The 24853-nt window shown below is 41.3% G+C and overlaps 1 protein-coding gene across 3 annotated transcripts in view; it reads right to left on the minus strand.

The window, feature by feature from the left end:
• Positions 1-24853, minus strand: part of DPP6 (dipeptidyl peptidase like 6) — a 1889424-nt gene that overhangs the window by 203321 nt on the left and 1661250 nt on the right. For all 3 annotated transcript variants that reach the window (XM_077268631.1, XM_077268628.1, XM_077268630.1), the window contains exon 7: positions 9948-10035. In XM_077268631.1, the coding sequence (XP_077124746.1) occupies positions 9948-10035 (88 nt within the window). The remainder of the gene's footprint in view (positions 1-9947; positions 10036-24853) is intronic.

Genomic DNA, 24853 nt, shown 5'->3' on the forward strand with positions numbered 1-24853 from the left:
CCACAGTAGATGGAAAAGTAAATATGTTTTTCTTTATGTAGATGACCAACATCAAATTACGCTACAACTCTCCTGATTCTTTTTCACGTAGTCGTAGCACCAGAAGGTGAGAATGAATAAGCTGTAATACAGCTGTGAGGAATGCAAAAACAGATGTGTGCACATCGGAACATGACTAGAGCAGTTACTGTTTCATAAGAGCTTAGTAAAGTTTACAAAGAGCAAGTTCTCTACAAGTGTGGTCATTGAGGATTGTGGGATCCCGCTCTGCATGCCGGAATTCCACAACCCGAAAATTTACGAGAAAGTTGTGTCCTTTCGGGGGTCATTAAGCATTTCTGTTAAGACCTGCTATGTAGAGAATTCACTAATCTGGGTCTGCTCACTCTTATTAAATAAAAAAGGCAGCCCCAAATTGATAAGTACTAAAAATGTTGAAAAATAACAGCCCCATTTATTTTTTTGGAGGGGTGCACCCCTTTACCCACTAGATAGCTGGCTGGTCAAGAGTCTCAGCCAACATACGTCTAATGTACATTATATGGTTGCCAAATGAATTGATCCTCAATATTGAGGGATCTTGGAGATTACTGTTATTATTTCTTGACATTATGGTTATCTCAATTCCTTTCTTTATGAGGAAATTGTTCCTGGTGAACATTTCTTCTTTTCTTTACTGAAGGGTGCATTATTAGGAATAGTAAGTTCCGCTTTTAAGCTGACCATATACTGTACATAAGCTGTCAGTTTAATACCTTTGGCTGGTAATTATCTTGGCCAACCACCTCCTTTATATGAGAGAGTCTCTGCTAGAATTTAAACATATGAGATATCTGAACTATCAATTTGGCTGACGACTATCTCTCCTGACTATCCCTTGTCTATGACTGACCCACTGGAAGATGCTTATATCCACCTCGAACAAAAGGAGCAAGTGATTGAAATCCAACTGTCTGATGCCATTCATAATTTGTTGAGGCTAGTCCGAAGGGCGTCATGCACATTAAGGTACCTTCACACTAAACGACTTTGCAACGAGAACGACAACGATCCGTGACGTTGCAGCGTCCTGGATAGCGATATCGTTGTGTTTGACACACAGCAGTGATCTGGATCCCGCTGTGATATCGCTGGTCGTTGCTGAAAGTCCAGAACTTTATTTGGTCGTCAGATCGGCGTGTATCGTTGTGTTTGACAGCAAAAGCAACGATGCCAGCAATGTTTTACAATGGTAACCAGGGTAAATATCGGGTTACTAAGCGCAGGGCCACGCTTAGTAAACCGATATTTACCCTGGTTACCATTGTAAAAGTAAAAAAAAAAACACTACATACTCACATTCTGATGTCTGTCACGTCCCCCGGCGTCCGCGCTGCTGCTCAGAGCTTCCTGCACTGAATGTGTCAGTGCCGGCCGTAAAGCAAAGCACAGCAGTGACGTCACCGCTGTGCTTTAGGGCCGGCGCTTACACAGTGCAGGGAAGCTGAAGGCGAGGGACGCGACAGACACGGCAATGTAAGTATGTAGTGTTTTTTTTTTTTTACATTTACACTGGTAACCAGGGTAAACATCGGGTTACTAAGCGTGGCCCTGCGCTTAGTAACCCGATGTTTACCCTGGTTACCTGGGAACTTCGGCATCGTTGGTCGCTGGAGAGCGGTCTGTGTGACAGCTCTCCAGCGACCACACAGCGACGCTGCAGCGATCGGCATCGTTGTCGATATCGCTGCAGCGTCGCTTAATGTGACGGTACCTTTAGATGGTCAGCTGATACCATCAGTGAGTTCAAAAGACTTATCAAATGTGTATGGATGCCATCAGAGTCATTACACAGTTAACTGAAGTTCCTAATTTTACCTTGTTATAGTTGGCATAAAGGAGTGACTTCGGAGTTGGGCATATCAGGACAATCTTTCTCTTTTTGCCACCATTGCAAAGAGAATTATAAAATTACTGGACAATCCAAATTTCTTCAATAGGGAATTCCCTCTGAAAGGCTTATTTTAAATCCGGATGATTATTTGGATCCAAAGCCCATGAACGTCTGTAATAGATAACATCGACTGCCTAGCAAATCACTTGGTAATGATTCCTTGTTGATAGCAGTGGTCCCAGGAATTGCACATAATATTTGACTGCATTAAATGTCACACTGCTATTCTTTTTCATTTTGGAACTTTTCATTGCAAAGCTTGGCTTAACCCCTTAAGGACCGAGCTACTTTTTACGGTAATGTCCAAGCCTCATTTTCCCAATCTGACCACTGTCACTTTATGTGGTAATAACTCTGGATCGCTTTAACATAACCAATAGTGTTGAGCGATACCTTCCGATATTTGAAAGTATCGGTATCAGATTGGATCGGCCGATATCCAAAAAATATCGGATATTGCCGATACCGATACCCGATACCAATACAAGTCAATGGGACACAAATATCAGAACATAATAGGGAGCGATCCTGGATGGTTCCCAGGGTGTGAAGGAGAGGAAACTCTCCTTCAGGCCCTGGGATCCATATTCATGTAAAAAATAAAGAATAAAAAATATGGATATACTCACCCTCGGACGGCCCCTGGCTGTCATCGCTGCAAGCGTCTGCCTCCATTCCTAAGAATGCAGAGTGAAGGACCTTCGATGATGTCGCGGTCACGTGAGCAGTCACATGAGCGGTCATGCGATCAATCACAAGACCGCGACATCATCGCAGGTCCTACACTCACTGCATTCTTAGGAACGGAGGCTGCCGGTTGCACCGCTGAGAGCCAGGGGCCGTCGGTGGGCGAGTATATCCATATTTTTTATTTTTATTCTTTATTTTTTACATGAATATGGATCCCAAGTCCGATTTCCGATAACGCAACAATATCGGAACTCGGTATCAAAATTCCGATACAGCGAATATCGGCCGATACCCGATATCCGGAATGCTCAACACTAATAACCAAGTGATTCTGAGATTGTTTTTTCATGACATGTAAATTTTGGTCTATATGAATTACGTTCATTTATAAAAATATCAAAAATTTGAAAATTTCACAATTTTCAAACTTTTAATGTTTATGCCCTTAAATCAGATAGTTATGCCACACAAAATAGTTAGTAAACAACATTTACCACATGTCTACTTTACATCTGCATCATTTTTTAAACAATTTTTTTTCTTAGGAACTTAGTAGGGTTACATTTTTATCATCAATTTCTCATTTTTCCAACAAAATATACAAAATCATTTTTTTAGGGACCACATCACATTTGAAGTGACTTTGAGGGAACTATTTGACAGAAAACCCCAATGGTGACACCATTCTAAAAACTGCTCCACTCAAAGTACTCAAAACGACGTTCAAAACAGAAGGGAGATTCTGGAGGCGCTTCCATCTAGTAGGCAGGTTCCCAACTGGTCATCATATTTAAAACGTTTGCACTGGGGTTTGTCTGGATGTTAAATCACTGGATTTTAACAGCTGAGGGTACATTCTAAATATGATGGCCAATTGGGAACTTGCCTGCTAGACAGAAGAGCCCCTGGATTCCCCCTCTGTTTGTGCATTCACATGGATTTGTGGTTACCCCAGGATAAGCGCATCTCCACACATCTCGGATGAGCGGCATAACGCAGTCAAGGATTCCATCCATCTGCAAAGTCCAGTTTAGAGTTGTGCATATATTTCACAACTATTCCAGGTGAGCATTTACACTCGTACTACCGATACTTCTAATAAATTTACCACCGTCAACTTGCTTCCTCTCTACTATTCAGCCTCCTGCTCAAGACTCATACAAAACAACATTCAAGAAGTATATTAACCCTTTAGATTCTTCACAGGATTTAAAGGATTGTGGAAGGAAAAAAATAACATTTTATTTTTTTTTTCACAAAAATGTTAATTTTAGCCCCAAATAATTTTTATTTTCAAAAGGGTAACATGCGAAAATAGAACTAAAAATTTGTCATGCAATTACATACAGCCACAAGACATGCAGCCATGGGGGCTTGAGCATATTTTTTGAGCACACCAAAGACACTCGGTTAGCACATGAGCATGCTTGGATAACACCTTATCCAAGCACGTTTGCTCGTCATCACTAGTCCCCGCACCTCTTACTGTGCCACACAGCTGTTGGCACGGAACTGTCACTGTGTTTATGGGAACTGAGAACCATGAGAAGGGCTGCCTGACTGGCAGCAGCCTTAATGACATCACCGCCGGTTACAAGCAGCCATGTTCTCATGGCATGGTGAGGGGTCACATCACTGATGTGACTGTTCACCAAACCATCCGGATCATCATGGGACATGGGTATTAATGAATTATCAGTGAAAAGATGGGTATAACTTTGCTTTTTTATTTTTAGGTTTGTGGAATTATCGAGTAAAAGAGGGTCAGGTATTATTTATTTCAAATATTGACTTTGTATGTTTCTTATAGACACCTCTCCATTACTAACCTCTGGGCTTGATGTCAGCGGTCATAAAACAGCTGTCATCAACCCCACAACTATTACCCTTCTTGTCACCACATCAGATCAAGTGGGAAGAGTGTTGGCTATGCTCCAGAATTGGCGCATCAAATAGATGTGGCATTTCTGGGGCGGCTGAAGGCTGATGTTCTTAGTCTAGGAGGGGGCCAATATCCGTGACCCCTTCTTAGGCTGTTAATATCAGTCCACAGCTGTTTAGCCTTTGCTGGTTAGAAAATATAGAGGAAACCCCACATCATTATTTGGGGGGACTCTCCCCTATAATAACCAGTAAAGGTTAAGCCAGCAGCTGTGAGCTGATGATAAACACCTGGGAACCTTTATGGCTTCCAGAATACTAACATCAGACCCCAGCCAATGACTTTTCCCAGCCAACGACTTTTCCTCAGCTGGTTATGAAAATGAAGGGGGACCCCACGCTGTTTTTTAATTTTATTATTTATCTAATATATGCTACACAGACAGCAGGTGATGACTCCAACTCCCATCAGCATCACCTAGTCTCACTGATTGCACGGAGACTAGGCAACAACGATGAGAGCTGCCTTCAGCACCCGGAGCCGGGGAACAGCGCTAATTGTACTGTTTTTTCCAGGCGCAGCTATGTGTCACACTGATGATGCTAGGATGTCATCTGTATGTCATTAGTGTGCAGCATGCATTTTTTCCCTGCTGCGTGAAGACATGCACATATCACCATTGAATACAATGGGTGTGCGTATGTTGGTATTTGCGGTCCTTAAAAACGGACCGCATACAGACAAAAAAAATGGACGTGTCAAGAAGGTCTAAGATAGCTGAACAGTTTTATGTAAACACAATTAAAAACAATCATTGTTTAAAAACAATCATGTCCAACTGAACCTTCCCTGACCTAGGTTTTGCCTTACTATGGGCTTCTTCCTCATTTTGAGCTTCCCTTGAAGAAGCCCAGAATCAAGAGAAACCTAGGTCAGGCAAGGGCTAGTGGGCAACAAAGTTGTTTTTGTATGTTAAAAGCAATGCATGTCTTTTATATTTGTGAGTATGGAATAAAGATTTCCTTATCCTTTAACTAATGGTCGATGGTTGCACTATGTTTCCTGCCCTTCCCATAGCAAGGCGTTAGATATACCGAGGACAACTGGCAAAGTGGTATGCAAAGAAAAACCGAAGAATCTACATGTGCTTGCATCTTGCCTATTGGGATAAAAAATTTTCCCTGAGAAAATTTATTATTAGAATTATCATGGAGTCAAGGACATTTTGTGACTTTTATTTGTTATTATGAATTCTGGACTACATTTATTTTGTTATTTTACTCATTTATAAAGCACCATTAACTTTCACAGTGCTTTAAAGACATTATCATCACTGTACCCATTGTGCTCATAATCTACAGCTCTGGCACAAATTAAGAGACCACCACATCAAAACCCTGTCATGGGCAGCCCAATCTCCAGACCTGAACCCCATTGAAAACCTCTGGAATGTAATCAAGAGGATGATGGATAGTCACAAGCCATCAAACAAAGAAGAACTGCTTACATTTTTGCTCCAGAAGCAGTGTGAAAGACTGGTGGAAAGCATGCCAAGACGCATGAAAGCTGCGATTAAAAATCATGGTTATTCCACAATATATTGATTTCTGAACTCTTCCTGAGTTAAAACATTAGTATTGTTGTTTCTAAATGATTATGAACTTGTTTTCTTTGCATTATTTAAGGTCTGAAAGCACTGTTTGTTTTTTTTATTTTGATCATTTTTCTTTGTCAGAAAAAAAATACAAAATGTATTGCTTGGAAATTTAGAGACATGTTGTCAGAACTTTATAGACTAAAAGAACAATTTACATTTTACTCAAAAATATACATATCAAGAGAAAAATCAGACAAACTGAACATTTTGCAGTGGTTTCTTAATTTTTGACAGAGCTGTATATTTCGAATCAGGATGTCTTTGGAGTGTAGGAGGAAACTTGATCATCCGAAGGAAACCCACTCAAACCTGGGGGAACATACACACTCCTTGCAGATTTTGTCCTTGGTGGGATTGGAACTCAGACCCCAGTGCTGCAAATAAACAGTGCTAACCACTGAGTCACCGTGCTGCCAACTATATAAACCACCATTCTGTATTGTAATTGTCACAAGAGCGACATGGCTTCTAAACAACTATCTATTTTATGACCGTATCTAAGCAGAATTTTGCAAGTACAGAAAGCTACACTTAGATGAGTGAATCAGTGAATACTAATGAGCCACAAAGTCCATGCTGATATGGGTGGCATCATGGTGTACAGAATGTCAGAGCACGCTTGTATGGACCTGATACAAATGAGCCTCCACAACCTTTTAATTTTGTCCTTGGGGGACTCTCCCCTTAACTTGTTTTTTTATTCATTAAATTTGTATGTACATGCATGTAGTGTATTGTGAGTGTATGAATATACTCACCTACCACTGCTTTCTCTGCTGTCCAGCACCGTTGTTCTCTGCTCCTCAGTGACATAACTGCAATTCTGATTAGCCGTTTTTGTTCTATGCGCTATGAATGAGCCGAAGTCTATTTTACAAAGAAAGTTTATGGAGTCTCGTACTGACTCTCTATAGGCTTCTATTGTAAAAGAAACCTCCAAGTCACGCAGAGAGCAGTGTAACCCGAAGAGTCTGCAGAGCGGTGACATCTCTGAGAAGAGGAGCAGAATGGTGCCTTGCACTGGAGAGAGCAGTGGTGCACGTGAGTATATTAATGCACTCACTCATGCATGTACACACACATTTAATGGTTATAAAAGTTAGTGGGAGTGCTTCTTTAATTTTTACGTAGCCTAGTTTAAAAAGTTAGAACACTGTATTTACTTTGTCAGTTCAGGTTTCTCTTTTTATATGTCCCACAACAGTTCTATTAATATAAACAGAATGATCAGACCGCTAACTTGGCTATGTCAGCACTTTTACAAGTTGTGCATATTTAATGTTGATGTCATATTTTGTTTTTCAAGATTGGCAGCATTAGGAGGCAACTCGTGGCAGAGAAGTGACAAAGCAACTGCTTCATACAGCTAAAATTTTCAAAAGATTTGGAAAATAAAACTTTAAATGAGAGCTTTGCAATAGAATAAGCAGATATTTGGGAAGAAGTCCTTGTGTAAACACTGTAGTCTTCAGAAGTCATGTAGCTGTCATTTTGGCAGGCAATGGCCACAGAATGCTGAAGGCCTACTGTCCATCTATACAGAACATGTACTTGTTCACTTTAAGTTATGCCTTAAATTTTGTTTTTCTCACTGCACACAGGATATAGATGTATCAAGCGCCACCATGACGGGTGGTATATCCAAAAGCATAACAAGCCTACCATAGGAATAGCATGAGCTGCTCAAATAGCATAACGGACCAAACAAACATTAAATTCCCTAAATCAATAGATTAAACTTGCTGAAAATTTGCAAGGTCTAGTGGTGAGTGAGTGTGCTTGTTACGTGAGTTTTCTGAGCATGCTCGGGTGATCTCCAAGTATTTTGGGCGTGCTCGTAGATTATGTTTGTGTCTCTGTAGCTGCATGATTTGTGGCTGCTAGACAGCCTGAATACACGCAGGGATTGCCTATTTGTTAGGGAATCCCCACATGTATTCAGGCTGTCTAGCAGCCGCAAATCAAGCAGCTGTGGAGGCACAAACAATCTACAAACATACCCAAAATACTCGGCGACCACCCGAGCATGCTCAGAAAACTCAAGTAACGAGCACACTCACTCATCACGAGTAAGGCTAATAAGTTATCAGGGAATTTACACAATGGAAGTTGATCTGGCTCTGACGAACAAGCGATTTTCTATATTCACATGGATATGACGCAGAGGATATATGATAAAACGTTATGTTAGGACAGCGCTACCATCATGCTGACATTGGTATCTATGTGTTTCAGGTTTTGCAGTACCCTTAGTCATGGGAATTTAAGAACATAAAAGGCTCTAAATTACCTTCACATGGGGTGCTCATTGCTGGATTATTGAGGCCCATTATTGGGCACACCTCATGATTTAATGCCGAATTTGGCATGGGCCAATAGCACCCACTTTTCCAGTCTATAAGTCATACACACAGTCAAGTCCCCCACAAGTGACACCACTGTTGATCTGAGCTGGCTACAGAGCGTGCACTGTCATTGTGCACATTACACAGTGCATACCGTGCAGGGACTAGCCCCAAAATGAGCATCTCTGATGATGCTTCATTTCAAGGAGAGGACAGGGGTTGCAGCAGTGACTGCAGCCTATGCCCACTGAGGATGCTTTGTTTCAGTATCCCAGCATGCACTTGGATTCTTATACAAAGCATCATTAAAAATGAAGCAGAGAAAAAAATTGAAAAGCAGTTAGTGTATTTAAGGAAGGATGGGGAATCTTTAAAGGGAACCTGTCACCCCGTCTTTTCAATATGAGCTAAAAATAGCGTTCAATAGGGCCTGAGCTGTGCTTTACAATAGTGCCTTTATTATCCGCTGATTCCCCACCTTTGCTGCCAAAATACCTTAGTAAACTCACCATTTTTGGCTGGTCCGGTCCAATGGGCATTGCCAAATAACTGTCTCTCCCGGCATGTCAGACGTAACTCGATCTGTGAATAGCACAGATCGCACTCAGTTTTTGCGGTTGCGCAGTGCATTAGGCTCTAGCGCATGTGCAGTATGTATTGCCCAACTGTTGGCAAAGTATACAATGCCTCATTGCGCTTGCGTGGGTTTTCATTGTAACCTCTGTGCCCCGAAAGTCTGGATATGCAAATTGTGTTGTCCGGGACACCGGTAAACTTTTCCGGGACACACAGGTTACAGTGAAAACCCGCGCATGCGCAATGATGCGCTGTATGCTATGTCCACAGTTGGGCAAAGCATAATGCGCAGGCACAAGATGACACTTTAATGCGCAGGCGCGAAATACAACGCCAACGCCGGGAATAAGTTTCTTCGTGAAAATCCGGAGGTGTGGAGAATCGGAGATTAGCCCGCGCCCATCGGACCGGACCGGGGTGATTGACAGCCAAAAACGGCGAGTTTACTTAGGTATTTTGGCAGCAAAGGTGGGATTATCAGGGGATAATAAAGGCACTATTGTAAAGCACAGCTCAGGCCCTATTAAACGCTATTTTTAGCTCATATTGAAAAAACGGGGTGACAGGTTCCCTTTAATGCAAATGTATTAGAAAGCAGTTTATATTAGGGCAATAAATAGATAGGGATTTACAAAGGAAATGATTTAGGCATTCGGACCAAATGCAAGTCAGCTAATGTATTTATAACTAGTACTGTAAATACTATGAGATTTAAGCTGATGCCTGCAGTCAGATTCCTTACTAAATTATATGTTGTAACAGATAAGGAATTGTAAAAGATAAGGAATGCAATGTATTTGCAAACATATTCAACTTTTTCTGTTCACTTATACTATATGAAAATTGCATCTTTTTGCTACTTACCAGTTGCTGACTTTTAGGGCCCCATCCGGCATACTGGAGATATGCTTTTTCTACCTCTACTTCTGGTGGATTTAAGTCTGTAAGTTTTCTGTATAAAAAAGAAAAAAGAAAAAAGGGAACATAAATACATCAGTTGTAACAAATCAAAATAATGACCAATTGCATAATCATATTTCTATTGTCATTTTCTGCATAGTATAAATTGATCAATTGTATTCTTAAAGAAGTATTCCCAACATATTTTTTTTTGCAAAGGGCTCAGAGTAGTTTAAAATAAATCCTGTCCTGACATTTACCTGGTCCCTACTGGTCTCTACTTCCGGACTCCATATTGACACACAAGAAATGGCAAGAAATCCCTGATCAACCAATTACTGGCTCACACAGGTCATTGATGTAGCCAGTGATTGGCTAACTAAAAGAATTCCGCAAAATTGTTCCAAGCAAGAGCAAGATGTTATCTCTCCGTTTACTCTGCAACTGGCGGCTAGTCAGGTGAAACCTCATCAGAGGACCACCATTTTCTTTTGTAAATAAGGTGCGTGTGTGACACATGTAGTGATGTGCCCTAGAGAGCACAAAAATCCATTTGCAATTTTTTAGATTTGCCAGAACTGCATTGTGTAAATGTATTAAAAAAAACACAAAAAAACAAGAGATTAGGAAAAAATACACTAAAAGTTCATGACAAGTAAAAAATAGTGATGATCGAATATACTCGTTACTCAAGATTTCTCGAGCACGCTCGGGTGTCCTCCAAGAATTTTTTAGTGCTCGGAAATTTAGTTTTTATTGCCGCAGCTGAGTGATTTACGTCTATTAGCCAGCATAAGTTCATGTGGGGATTCCCTAGCAACCAGGCAACCCCACATGTACTTATGCTGGCTAACAGATGTAAATCATTCAGCTGCGGCAAGAAAAACTAAATCTCCGAGCACTAAAAAATACTCGGAGAACACCCGAGCGTGCTCAGGAAATCTCAAGTAATGAGTATATTCGCTCATCACTAGTAAAAAACAAAGAAATCTTTGGAATATGGAAATCCATAACTCCATTGTAAGTTTTAACAAAAATGTTCTAATTTTATCTTAATCTTAGTATCGTGAATACTTTACGATGGATGTAAACTTCTGCGAAGGACAGAAGTTAAATTCATTATGTATAATGATAGCAATTTACGTTTTGGTGGTTAAATCTTCTCACATCACTAATTTCAGTTTAGTGATTAATTTTTTCCATGTCATCAAAATAGAGGAAAAATAGCGCATTTGATCAACAGGATAGTAAATGAGCTCACGCAAGAAAATGCTATAATTAAAACAAATGTTTTATAGCAATGTTACATCCAGCAAAGGTGGAGAGAAAAAATGATTAAAACTAATAATTTCGACAAGGAAACAGACGAGTGTTGTCAGTTCCAGTCAATGTCTCATCTTTCAAAAGCACAAGACTCAATTACACTGACGAGTGAAGCATGAACCTTCCCAGATAAGCATTAAAACGCTGTAAAATGAGATTGTCACCAGTCACAAATGGTGACCTTAACATACATTCATCATTATATCTGTGCATTGTGTCAGTATCAGTGGATGACATCAATCCTTGATAGTCAAATAAAGGTGTCCTGGCTAACCACGACATCCTACAACCGGTGCAAGAAAATGTTAGTATTGTCAAATCTTCCTATGAAAGAAAAGACAACCATGGCAAAACAGCCAAGTGAAATGGCGAAAGACTGGAGTCAATAGACTTGTCCCATTCTGTATGGTGTTGCTAGGTCTGTTTGCATGTGCAATAGCACTCAAGTACGTTTTAAACGTTAGAAAAAACGGAGCAGACAAGCCCTTCAATATTTTAGCTCCTTAGGAGAGAAGGCAACGAGACGCCACCAACAGAGGAAGTGGTTGTCCAAACGTCACCTAGGGTAGTCATAGCTAGTATTGGGACAAAATGGGAAATAAACAGACAAAAACCGTCTTAGGACAAGTGAAAGCAGCAGATATCATACAGGAAAGATGTGGAAAGACAGTCAGAAGACAGATTAGAAGGGTAAGAGAAAAATTGGGAATTTCAGAAGCTCTAGTGTTTAGCACTGAATGGGAAAGAGCAAAGAGAGAGAGAGGAGGAATAATTAAAGATAATGGATGGGAAGACATCGTGCACTGCATGATACAAGTCTCAAAAACAGCGAGAGAAGAAAATTGGAAGTATGACCCAGATACTTCAAAATGGACTATGGGTAAGGGACAGTGTTGTGGTATCCCACCCCCTTACCTAGATCCAAATGCCCAATCATTTGTACCATCTGGAGGAGCAGAAGGAGGAAAACAATTTCCAGCCTTGTATCCCAATCTTGGTGGGGTAGGAGGATGGGTATGTTCACACTGTGGACAACAAAATCCAGATTGGAGGAATGATTGCCTAGCCTGTGGTGCGCCTAGACATGGCACTGTACTTGCTCCTGTTAGGGTAGTACCAAGACCTTTTAGGGAAACAAATGCTGACGGGGTAATGGGAACTAGGTATCATCAAACTCGGCAATATTTCCCTTGGTCCCCTGCTGAAGGTATGTCTCTCTTGCATAACGCGCCAGACCCCACCCAGTTTCCAGTCAGATTTGCACAATATATACAGCAAATTATGCAGACTCACGCAGGAGTCTGGGCGGATGGAGAGGAATTATGTAGAATGAAAATGACTCCTGGTCTCTTCCAGGAATTACTGGCATATCTACAGGGACATAGGCCACAGGCAGGACAAGTGGGACAGGCAGGACAAGTAGGACAAGCAGGAGAAGGTGCCCTACAAACGATAGAATCAGGCAATCAGTTCGTAGACCACTTAATAATTTTCATGAGGCAGAAACAGAGGCAGAGAGGAACAACGGGAGTGGTGGCTCAGAAACCTGGTCAATCAGTAGATGAGTATTATCTAGGGGTAGAAAATAGCTTTAGAGATGAAGGAATAGATCTGACCACTCCAGGAATGATGAGGTTAATTACAAAAACCTTCATAGATGGATTGTCTCCAAAAGTGAAGGAGAAACTTAAGGCCGCAACTCCTGATTGGAGAACCTTGGAAGACCCACACTTGGCTAGGCAAAAAGCCGTAGGGATAGAGTTGGATTTAAGAGAAAATCATAAGCCTGTCAGAATAGCGCAAGCAAACACAACAGGAGGGAGAGCAAGACACAATTTTCCTTGTCATTACTGCAAGAAACCAGGACATTTCCAGAGAGAATGTAGAAAGAAGCAGGCAGACATAAAATCAGGAAAATTTGTACCAAAGAATAAGCCCTCAGACATCCAACAGACATCCATAGTGGATGGTCCCATACCAGATTCAGATTGACTCAATGTGTTACAAACCTCCCTACCAGCTAGAAGACCTATGATACAGGTGAATGTAGGGGGGAGAGAGATTCCATTTTTGATAGATACAGGTGCAACTTCCTCAATTTTGAATCAAGATTTTCTTCCGAATCCGGAAGATATTTCACAACAAACAATTTTTGCTGAGGGTTATGATGGGGTAATTCGAACACTGCCATATACTGTGCCCCTAGAGGTCTCATTAGGACCTAAATGTTTTGCATCCAGATTTTTGTATGCCAGAGGTGCCCCAACATGTTTGTTAGGAACTGATGTCCTAAAGAAATTAGAAGCTAATATCAATTTTAGGGAAAATGGCACAGTTATGCTGACTATCCCTGATGATGCAGAAACATTAGAACAATATGTCAGAATTCAGGCTTTTGAGGATCATACTGAAGAAAAAGAGTACACCACAGATCTAGACCTCTCAACGGTCCCAGAAACACTGTGGGCACAGGGTGACACTGATGTGGGATTATTGCATATCTCTCCTGTAAAACTATCTGTGCAACCAGGAACTGTTCTCCCACAGCTCAGACAATACCCTGTGAGTGCCCAGCAGGAACTAGCGATCACAAAACAGATAGAGGAATATAGAGAGAAAGGAGTTTTGGTAGAGATACAATCACCTGCTAACACTCCTCTGTATCCAGTCAAGAAGAGAACTCTTGATAAGAGTTCTATGCCCAAATATCGTATGGTACATGATCTAAGAGAAATAAACAAAGTTCTAGATCCAATCACCCCAGTTGTACCCAATCCTCATACGTTACTATCACATTTACAAGGCTTCAGACTCTCAATTTAGCTACACTGCTACCTCTCGAGTCTGAAGGGGGGAATAAGGACACTGATCCACACGCAAATTTTTTCCCTACAGACACACATGATTGTACAGAGCTCATTTTACAAGAAACGGTAGGCTTACCCAATGTATCCGAAACACCACTTCAAAATCCAGATTTAGAGCTGTTTATAGATGGTAGTAGGTTTGCAGATGACACAGGTAACTTTCATACAGGGTATGCAGTTGTGTCAGAATCTGAAACTCTCAAAGCAGAACCACTTCCACCGAAACAGTCTGCACAAGAAGCAGAACTAACAGCATTGATTGAAGCGCTAAAAATAGCTGAGAATCAGACAGCTAATATATACACTGATTCTAGGTATGCACATGGTATTGTGTTTGATTTTGGAGTAATCTGGAGAGCTAGAGGTTACATGACAGCGTCAGGACAACCTGTAAAACATGCTTCTCTGATCAAACAGATCTTAGAGGCTGCACAAGAAACAAAAGAAGTAGCAGTAATCAAGGTAGCTGCACATGTGAGACTCGACACTAGGGAATCTAGGGGAAATGATAGGGCTGATAAAGCAGCCAAAGCAGCAGCAGTCAAACCCTTACAACAGGTTCATACTGTAAACCCCACAGAAAATACTGAAGATAGACTGAGACAAGCACAGGAAGATGCAGGAGAAGAGGAGAGGGACAGGTGGAAAAAGGAAGGGGCAGAAGAACAAGCAGGAATTTGGAAGAAAGATGGACTAAATATGTCTACCTAGAGCCTGGTACCCGATTGTAGTTGGTGGATTGCACCACCCTACTCATGTGTCTGCAAATGCAATGACACTACTGGCAAAGCAAGTCTGGTTGGCTCCAGGTTTTGGCAACTATGCAAGAGACTATTGTGCTGCATGCGTTATATGCCTGGCACATAATCCCGGACAGACAACAAAGACCCCTATGAAGCACCACGTCCGACCTCTCTACCCATTTCAGCGATTACAGATAGACTTTATCCAGCTGCCAAAAAGTAATGGGTATGAGTATGTGTTGGTGTGTGTGGACATGTTCTCGGGGTGGCCAGAGGCCTATCCAGTTCGGAAGGCTTCAGCTAAAAACACTGCTGTAAAGCTAGTTGCCGAACTGGTGCCCCGTTACGGTCTCCCTGAAGTGATCGAGTCAGATAGGGGTACTCATTTCACTGGAGAAATATTTCAAAATGTACTGAAAATGTTGGGTGTTGAAAGTCAGTTACACACTCCGTATCATCCACAAAGTTCTGGTAAGGTGGAACGCATGAATGGAACTTTAAAATTAAAAATACAGAAAGCCATGGCTGAAACAGGAAAGCCTTGGACAGAATGCCTTCCACTGGCCCTTTACTCAATACGCAATACCCCAAGGGGTAAGACTAAACTGTCTCCATATGAAATTTTGTTTGGCAGGACTGCCAATTTAGGATGTTATTTTCCACAGCAACTTGTGTTAAATATTGAGTCATTGACTTCTTATGTGCAAAATCTTCAGAAACAATTAACTAAGGTGCATGCACAAGTTTTTGCTTCCCTTCCAGATCCTGACAACACTGTAGGAAGTCACAAGTTGGAACCAGGTGATCAAGTCTATGTAAAAAGACACACCAGAAAGGCTCTTGAACCAAGATTTGACGGACCCTTCCAAGTCCTGTTGACAACACCTACATCAGTCAAGCTTGAAGGAAAGGCATCATGGATACATGCAAGCCATTGCAAAAAAGCAGGACAAAACTCATGATATTGATGTTAATAATGTTAATCTCAACGGAGGCATGGGATAGACTGAATTCTCTAGCCCCTTTGAACAATAGATTTGTACAACATCATAGAAAATTAGTACATGACTTGTTAAATAATACGCAACCCCTGGCAGATTGTTGGATCTGTACCCATTCACCAGTATCAGCCACAAGTATACCTTTTCTAGCAGTTCCCGTGTCAGTTGAAGAAATATTCGCTTGGCCTAATTGTTCAGACAACCTGGCCAACAACCAAACTGGTAATACTAGGCTGTGGAATACTACAATCGCCATACCAATTGTGGGATGGGTAGAATTTCCTTGGTGGCAGGGTAATCTCTCAGGGACTGGTACACATCTACAATATTTGGCCTATAAGGGTGGGGCCTGGGTACCTAGGAATAAGACTGGATTAACTAATTTAGGACAGGTCCCCACAGAAAATCTACAGCTCAGTTTTAGTACAACCGCCGATCCCTCTGATGCTTTCAAACCTGTAGTATTGGAAAGATACATACATAATAGAAAATGGGAACATTCTGAGTTGTTCCCCCAAGGTGATGCAAACAGTTGTACAAGTAAGCCAGGGAACCTGGTTTGTAATGAATCCGATGAGTATGTCAACGGAATGCCTGTATGTGGGAATCCCGCAGCCGGGTACTGTAGCCCCTTGGGACAAAAACCCTCTTGGTGTATGCTTCAGAATGTATCTAGTTTTGTGGATTTGGCTCACAGATTGGTATTGCAGCACTCAGCTCTATGGGATCTGCCTGAGGGTACATTTTGGATATGCGGAGAAGGAGCATATAAATGGCTTCCCGTAGGTATAAAGGGTACTTGTACATTAGGACGCCTAACCCCGGCTACTTTCATAATTTCAAATAAACAAGTGAATATGCAAGCCGTGCCCAAGCACACACTGTATAAAAGAGCTGCAGATAACTCACCACGCCCCTCGGGGAGGCCACATATAGTACAAATGGGAATTCCCAACAAAATTGTTAGTACCATTTTTATTTATCCTATGTTAACACAGATGTGGGATAAATTAGTTAGAGCCACAGATTATCTAGATGATCAGATCTGGGATATATTGGACATACTAAACACTAGTATAGCTGTACAGAATCAGCTTATAATAGTCGTCAACCAACATACCCTGGTATTGGATTACCTAACTGCCTCACAAGGGGGTATGTGTCAAATCATTGGACCCACCTGCTGTCATTATATAGACCCGAATAGTACTATGAGTATGACATTTAAATTAAAGGACGTACAACGACTCAGAGATCAGTATGACAAAGACAATGACCAGAATAAGGATAGCTGGTGGTCAGATACCTTTTCTTTTCTCAACCCAGCCAACTGGTTCAGAGGGATTGGTGGGTGGGTTGCTGGGATTATGCAGAGCATTATACATATAGTTATGATTATTGTAATCATATATGTATTATTCAAGATTGTGCTCAAGGGTATCTCAGTATGCACCGATAAATTTTGTGTAATAGATGCAAGAGTATAAAGTTTTTATGTTATCTTTTAGTGATTCTAATTATTATTGCCGAACTAATTTTTGTTTTTATATTTTAGTATACTGCTGTATAAAGAAGAAAATGCATAGACTTTATGCAAGAATTTGTGATAGATTATAAAAGAATATGTCAAAGGGGGGAATTGTGGAGATCAGACTGAACCAAAGAATCCATCTTGTCTTCCTCCTGAGAAATCTGGTTTACAACAAGAAATTTGAGCAAACTTGACATTTTCTTTTATGGAAAGTAATCACGCGCGCATTTCTCCTTGAAATTGTAGCCTTTCATCCACATACCAGATATTGTAACTTTTCACTAGAATAGATTTGCTTTGTAAGTGATTGTGAAATATGAGCGCTTGTGCGCATGTCTGTAAAATGTCTAACTTTTTACTATATAAAGAAGGGGCAGCGCCCAGTGAGGGAGGCGTGCTCCAGGGCTAACCCTGTTTATGACCACACAACCTTTGTGCTGCGTGTCATTTACTTGGATCCCTACATCCAGGAAGCCAGGGACGGAAGAGGACTCAACACAGGTCATTAAAATACTTTATGGCATGTGGTTTTATAATAGCATGTCCATTTACCATGAGTCTGTCTTTTCATGAAATCAAAGCACAAATTTTTTATACTGCAACATTAGTGGTCAAACTTTCTGATACTGTGTCTGCTAGTTCTTTCGGATTCACACAATTATGGATATGACCCATTAAGTATAATAAGGAAGACTGGGTTTGTGCCCACTGTAAGGCGCATACACTCAAGGTAGCCAAAAGCCAGAAGGGATACCTAGGAATCCATTCACTATAGAGGGCCATTTAAAAAAAAACAAAAAAACAAAACACATTGCATGCTATATGATTTTTTGCATTGTCCTCCTATATGACAGTCTGCTGTGCTTTCCTATACAGTAAGACAAATTATATTTACATGCATATTTTTCAGATGGAGGCCAAAATAACAATTTTTTGGCTTTACTTTTGGCTTTATTTTGGCTTTAAGTGCACAGACTTAGTATACACTTAGTCTAAATCTCCTATTATATTTGAAATTGCCACTCTATTGGAGTGTTAATCATTAAATATTATAGTAGTATGGCTGCAATTTTATAAAGTACGGTATCTCCCATTAGATATTATTACGTGGTATACCAGTGTACCATATTGGTGACTAAACCTCCTGTGAAATACTTCCTTGCACAAAGCAGAGATTTTCCATTGTGGTGCATAGTTATCTTTTTGCTTACCACTTTGCAGACTTTATGGCCATTACTTCACATCCCCTTTTTCAAAGCATACATACAAATACTTTATGAGAAGTTGTGTAGCGCTTTTCACACAGACTTAAACAATATTTTAAAATTGTTTGTACAACTGTTTGGGATAAGCACAGTTTATTGCTGCCATTTGCTGTTATTGGGTGGTTATTTCTTGCAACAAACTTGTACAGTATGAGAATTATTTATTACTTTTTTTAATATACTGTATTTTAATAGTGGGTTTACTCTCTTTTTGTAGAATTTTTATCTCAGTATGGGATCTATATTTTGTATATGGCCTATACATAGGATAAGCCATCAATACAGTGCCTTGCGAAAGTATTCGGCTCACTGGAACTTTTCAACCTTTTCCCACATATCATGCTTCAAACATAAAGGTACCAAATGTAAATTTTTGGTGAGGAATCAACAACAAGTAGAACACAAATGTGAAGTTGAACAAAATGTATTGGTTATTTTAAATTTTTGTGGAAAATCAAAAACTGAAAAATGGGGCGTGCAATATTATTCGGCCCCTTTAACTTAATACTTTGTTGCGCCACCTTTTGCTGTGATTACAGCTGCAAGTCACTTGGGGTATGTCTCTATCAGTTTTGTACATCGTGAGACTGAAATTCTTGCCCATTCTTCCTTGGCAAACAGCTCGAGCTCAGTGAGGTTTGATGGAGATGGTTTGTGAACAGCCGTTTTCAGCTCTTTCCACAGATTCTCGATTGGATTGAGGTCTGGACTCTGACTTGGCCATTCTAACACCTGGATATGTTTATTTGTGAACCATTCCATTGTAGATTTTGCTTTATGTTTGGGATCATTGTCTTGTTGGAAGACAAATCTCCATCCCAGTCTCAGGTCTTTTGCAGACTCCAACAGATTTTCTTCAAGAATGGTTCTGTATTTGGCTCCATCCATCTTCCCATCAGTTTTAACCATCCTCCCTGTCCCTGCTGAAGAAAAGCAGGCCCAAACCATGATGCTGCCATCACCATGTTTGACAGTGGGGATGGTGGGTTCAGGGTGATGAGCTGTGTTGCCTTTATGCCAAAACATAACGTTTGGCATCGTTGCCAAAAAGTTTGATTTTGGTTTCATCTGACCAGAGCACCTTCTTAAACATGTTTGGTGTGTCTCCCAGGTGGCTTGTTGCAAACTTTAAAAGACACATTTTATGGAAATCTTTGAGAAATGGCGTTCTTCTTGCCACTCTCCCATAAAGGCCAGATTTGTGCAGTGTACGACTGATTGTTGTCCTATGGACAGACTGTCCCACCTCAGCTGTAGATTTTTGCAGTTCATCCAGAGTGATCATGGCCCTCTTGGCTGCATCTCTGATCAGTCTTCTCATTGTTTGAGATGAAAGTTTAGAGGGACGGCCGGGTCTTGGTAGATTTGTAGTGGTTTGATACTCCTTCCATTTCAATATGATCGCTTGCACTGTGCTCCTTGGGATGTTTAAAGTTTTGGAAATCATTTTGTATCCAAATCCGGCTTTAAACTTCTCCAAGACAGTATCACGGACCTGCCTGTTGTGTTCCTTGGTCTTCATGATGCTCTATGTGCTTCAAACAGAACCCTGAGACTATCACAGAGCAGGTGCATTTATACGGAGTCTTGATTACACACAGGTGGATTATATTTATCATCATTAGGTACTTAGGACAACACTGGATCATTCAGAGATCCACAATAAACTTCTGGAGTGAGTTTGCAGCACTGAAAGTAAAGGGGCCGAATAATATTGCACGCCCCACTTTTCAGTTTTTGAATTTCCACCAAAATTTTAAATAATCAATAAATTGTGTTCAACTTCACAATTGTGTTCCACTTGTTGTTGATTCTTCACCAAAAATTTACGTTTGGTATCTTTATGTTTGAAGCATGATATGTGGGAAAAGGTTGAAAAGTTCCTGGGGGCTAAATACTTTCGCAAGACACTGTTTCTGATCAGTGAGGGTGTGACACCCAGCATCCCCACTGTTACTGGGGCTGGCCAAAAGCTCTTGGAATCCGATGAAAGACAGAAAGTCCATTATTTCTATAGTAGTCACGGGCCAGCCAGACACTGCAGTAGGGGGTGAATCTAGAGTATCCAGCCCTGGCTGCTCTATTTTTGATGCATCTGCTGTTTTCAAGCAGCAACTGAGAAACTCCAACCTCTGCTGGCACTGGTAGCGACTGATCAGTGTCACACCGCCTTTAATCAGATATTGATGAAATATCCTAAGGGTATGCCATCAATAAAAAGGTAGTGTCTAACCCCTTTAAAGATCTTCTAGTGTAAAAGGGAAAGTGTGTCTATGACACTGCTTCAAGTTTTTGTCCCATAATGGAATAGAAGTGTAAGTAAGTTACTTGCTGCACTCACTCAACAGCTATGTCTTCACTAGTGATGGATGAACCCGTGGATGTTCAGGTCTGGCTGGTTCAGACAAACAACTAAAAAAGTCTGTTTCAGGTACTGAACCCAGTCCCCATTCAGATGAATGAGAGGCCCGAATATCTGTTGATTGTCACACTGTCATCTGCATGACAGTGTGGGAAACACGGGCTCTGATCGGGGGCAAGATCATTACCATCGGTCAGTGAGCTGTGGTTCCCATACTTTCAGATGACAGTGTGAGCCAGCAGCTCTGACCAGCGGTAAAAAGGTTACCTCCGGTCACAGGCTTCGACAGATGAGAGAGTACTACTCACATCAGCCTCATTCTGCTGTCGCTGATGACAGCGAGAGCAGGTGCCTCTGATGTGAGTATTCATCAGCCAGCGTCTGTGCCCTAGAAATAAATAATAATTAAAAAATGACATTTTTGATAAGCAGTGCAGGCAAAACTGACAGTAGCAGGCTGCAATTATCAGCTGTCAGCTTTATCATGGCTGGTTATCAAGAAAAGCGGGATCAACACGCCTTTTATTGTAATTGTTTAAATAATTTAAAAAAAAGCATGGATCCCCCTTATTTTTGACAACCAGTCGAGCTAAAGCAGACAGCTTGGGGCTGCTATTTTCAAGCTGGTGTGGGGCCATGGATAATTCCCACCCCAGCCTAAAAACAGAAGCCCGAAGCGGCCCTGGAAAAGGCACATCTAAGGCTACTTTCACACTAGCGTCGGGCTTGGCCCGTCGCAGTACGTCGGGCCGAGGTCACCGACGCTAGCGTTGTCTCCGCCGCACAACGGGGGCAGCGGATGCATTTTTCCAGCACATCCGCTGCCCCATTGTGAGGTGCGGGGAAGTGCGGGGAGGTGGGGGCGGAGTTCCGGCCGCGCATGCACGGTCGGAAAAAGCGGACCGTCGGGAGCAAAAAACGTTACATGTAACGTTTTTGCTCCCTGCGGACCGCCACAACGCGGCGCAACCGTCTCATGACGGTTGCAACGTGTGGCAATCCGTCGCAATGCATCGCTAATGTTAGTCAATGGAGAAAAAACGCATCCTGCAAGCACTTTTGCAGGATGCGTTTTTTCTGCAAAACGACGCATTGTGATGGATTGCAGTTAACGCTAGTGTGAAAGTAGCCTAATAGATGTGCCAAATCTGGCACTTTGCTTAACTCTTCCCACTTGCTTTGATTGTGGGGTTGATGTCAGCTGTTTTATTGTGGCTGACATCAAGCCCACAGGTTAGTAATTGAGATGCGTCTATAAGACACCCCCATTACTAACCCCATAGTCAGGTTGTAGAAAAGACAGCCAGAATAAAATTCTTTATTTGAAAGAAAGACACAGACACCTTTATTTATAATAAAAAAACAAAGTTATACTTACCTTATGCCTTATCCATTGAAGCCCTTGTCACTTGTAAAAAAACAGAAAATAATAAACAGCCATGAAACTTACATTATGCCTAATCCACTGATGCCCATGTGCCCTGTAAAAATAATAAACAACCATATCCCTCACCTGTCTGACATGAAGACAATCCATACTGTCCCACAACAATTTGGATGATTTGACAACCAGACAAAACACACTGACAGAAGCATAATCATGCCTGCAGTATCTAGTGTTGAGCTTCTGTGAGAAAGTTCACCAGAGTTCATAGCTGATGAACCTCGGTGACCTCACTTATGGCACTGCTTGCCGAGAGCATGGGTACCTTCTATTCTTGATAACCAGCCATGATAAAGCTGACAGCTGAAGGTTGCAGCCCACAGCTGTCAGTTTTGCCTGCATTGGTTTTCAAAAATAGAAGAGACCAAGGCTTTTTTTTTTCATTTATTTTTATTTTATTTTTATTTATTTATTTATAGTGACAGGCGCCGGCTGATAAATACTCCCATCAGCAGCACCTGCACTCACTGTTATCAGCCACAGCAGGTATAGGCTGATGACAGTAGTACTCTCTCATCAGCCAAAGCGTTTGACCAGAGGTAACCATCCGACAGAGTGGGAACCGCAGCGCTCTGACTGGCAGTTAGATTAGAGCTGCGGGTGTTTCTTGCACTGTCATGCAGATGACAGCATGGGAAATACCCGATGTTTGGGGTGCCAAACCCGAACAGTAACACGGACTTCCTGGAGAAGTCTGTGTTCGGGGTCCATGCCCGAACCCTAGGTGTTCGGTATGGACCCCGAACTTTACTGTTCGGGTTCGCCAATCTCTAATGTTCACTAAACTTGTTGCTCTTTGCTAGATCATCAGAGCACTTATAAGTCACACCAAATAATCCCATTGGTCAAGTAACTATATGATATAGTGTTGTCAGGCACACTAAACCACAAAGTACTTAGGAGATAATTTCTGCATTAGAACACCCTGGAGGCATAAAATCCAGATCTCATCTCTATTTCAATGTTTACCAGTAGATTGGGGCTCACTGAAAGGGATAGTAAAACTTAACCTTTATTAAACAATATTTAAATAGCCAAAAACATACTACAAACGTGCAAAAGTGTAACTAAATTCCCAGTGTTGCCTCAGGAATTTACAAGACTAAAGAAAAACATGAACCCCAAGTCTCCCATAGGTGATCTAATATAATCATTCACTAAATATCTCAGTCTCGATGCATTTTGTTGTTCTTCATAGAACAACTCATCAGTAGTGTTGAGCGATACTTTCCGATATCGGAAAGTATCGGTATCGGAAAGTATCGGCCGATACCGTCACAGTATCGGAATCCAATCCGATACCGATACCCGATCCCAATGCAAGTCAATGGGACGAAAATATCGGAATTAAAATAAACCCTTTATACACTTGTAGGTTCATTCTACATGAAGGAAAACAACTAAGAATATTGTAGGATGTATTGGGGGACGTGGCGGAGATATTAAAGGGACAGAGGTTTAGCCCAATGTAATAGAATAGCAGGATTTTTTATTTTTTTTTATGAAGTTCGGCGTTAGAAAGAATTTGACTATGTTTTTTTTTTTTTTTTTATGTCAGATATTGATGTTTCACTACTTCCACGCCCTTCACCTTCTTTTTTACTTCTCCCACGCTTTCTTCTTAATTATCCTCATCATCAGCTTCTTTGACATCAACTTCTTCACCTTATTCATCTTCTTCTTCATCTTCTACCTATTATTTTTTGGGTTACATTGTTCATATTCTTTTTATTTTACTATTATCTTCATCATATTCAACTTCTTCATCATATTCTTATTTGTGACAGGCATTCCCGTAGTTGTTATCTATAAAAGTTTGAAGATTACACCTTCCGTTCTGCCTGTCACAAAACAGTTACATTTGTCCGCGTTCAGTTTGGCCTGCAGCATCAGGCTTTATCCAGGGGCACCACGAGGAGGAACGGACTCACCCCCATACACTGCTTAGTCTTCTTCTGCTTATAATTTAGATAATATTTTTTGCTCTGATATTTAGTGTTATGCTTAATGTTCTTCTGCTCTTTGTTCTGCAGCCTCTTGTTCTTCTGCTTCTCGGTCTTCCAGGTCGTCGTCGTCTCCAGGGTCGTTGTCTCCGGGGTCGTCGTCATCGGGGTGGTCTTCAGGGTCGTCGTCTCCGGGGTCGTCGTCATCGGGGTGGTCTTCGGGGTCATCGTCTCCAGGGTCGTCGTCATCACGGTGGTTGTCGTCTCTGGTGTCGTCGTCATCTTAGGGGTGGTCTTCTGGGTCATTGTGTTTAGTCTCTTGAACTTGGAAATGTAGCAGAAGGTACAAGAAGGCTGAGAAAATGCCGAGAACCAGCTGATGGAACTGGAA

This window comes from Ranitomeya variabilis, chromosome 6 (genome assembly GCF_051348905.1).
Source record: "Ranitomeya variabilis isolate aRanVar5 chromosome 6, aRanVar5.hap1, whole genome shotgun sequence".
Lineage (NCBI taxonomy): Eukaryota > Metazoa > Chordata > Amphibia > Anura > Dendrobatidae > Ranitomeya > Ranitomeya variabilis.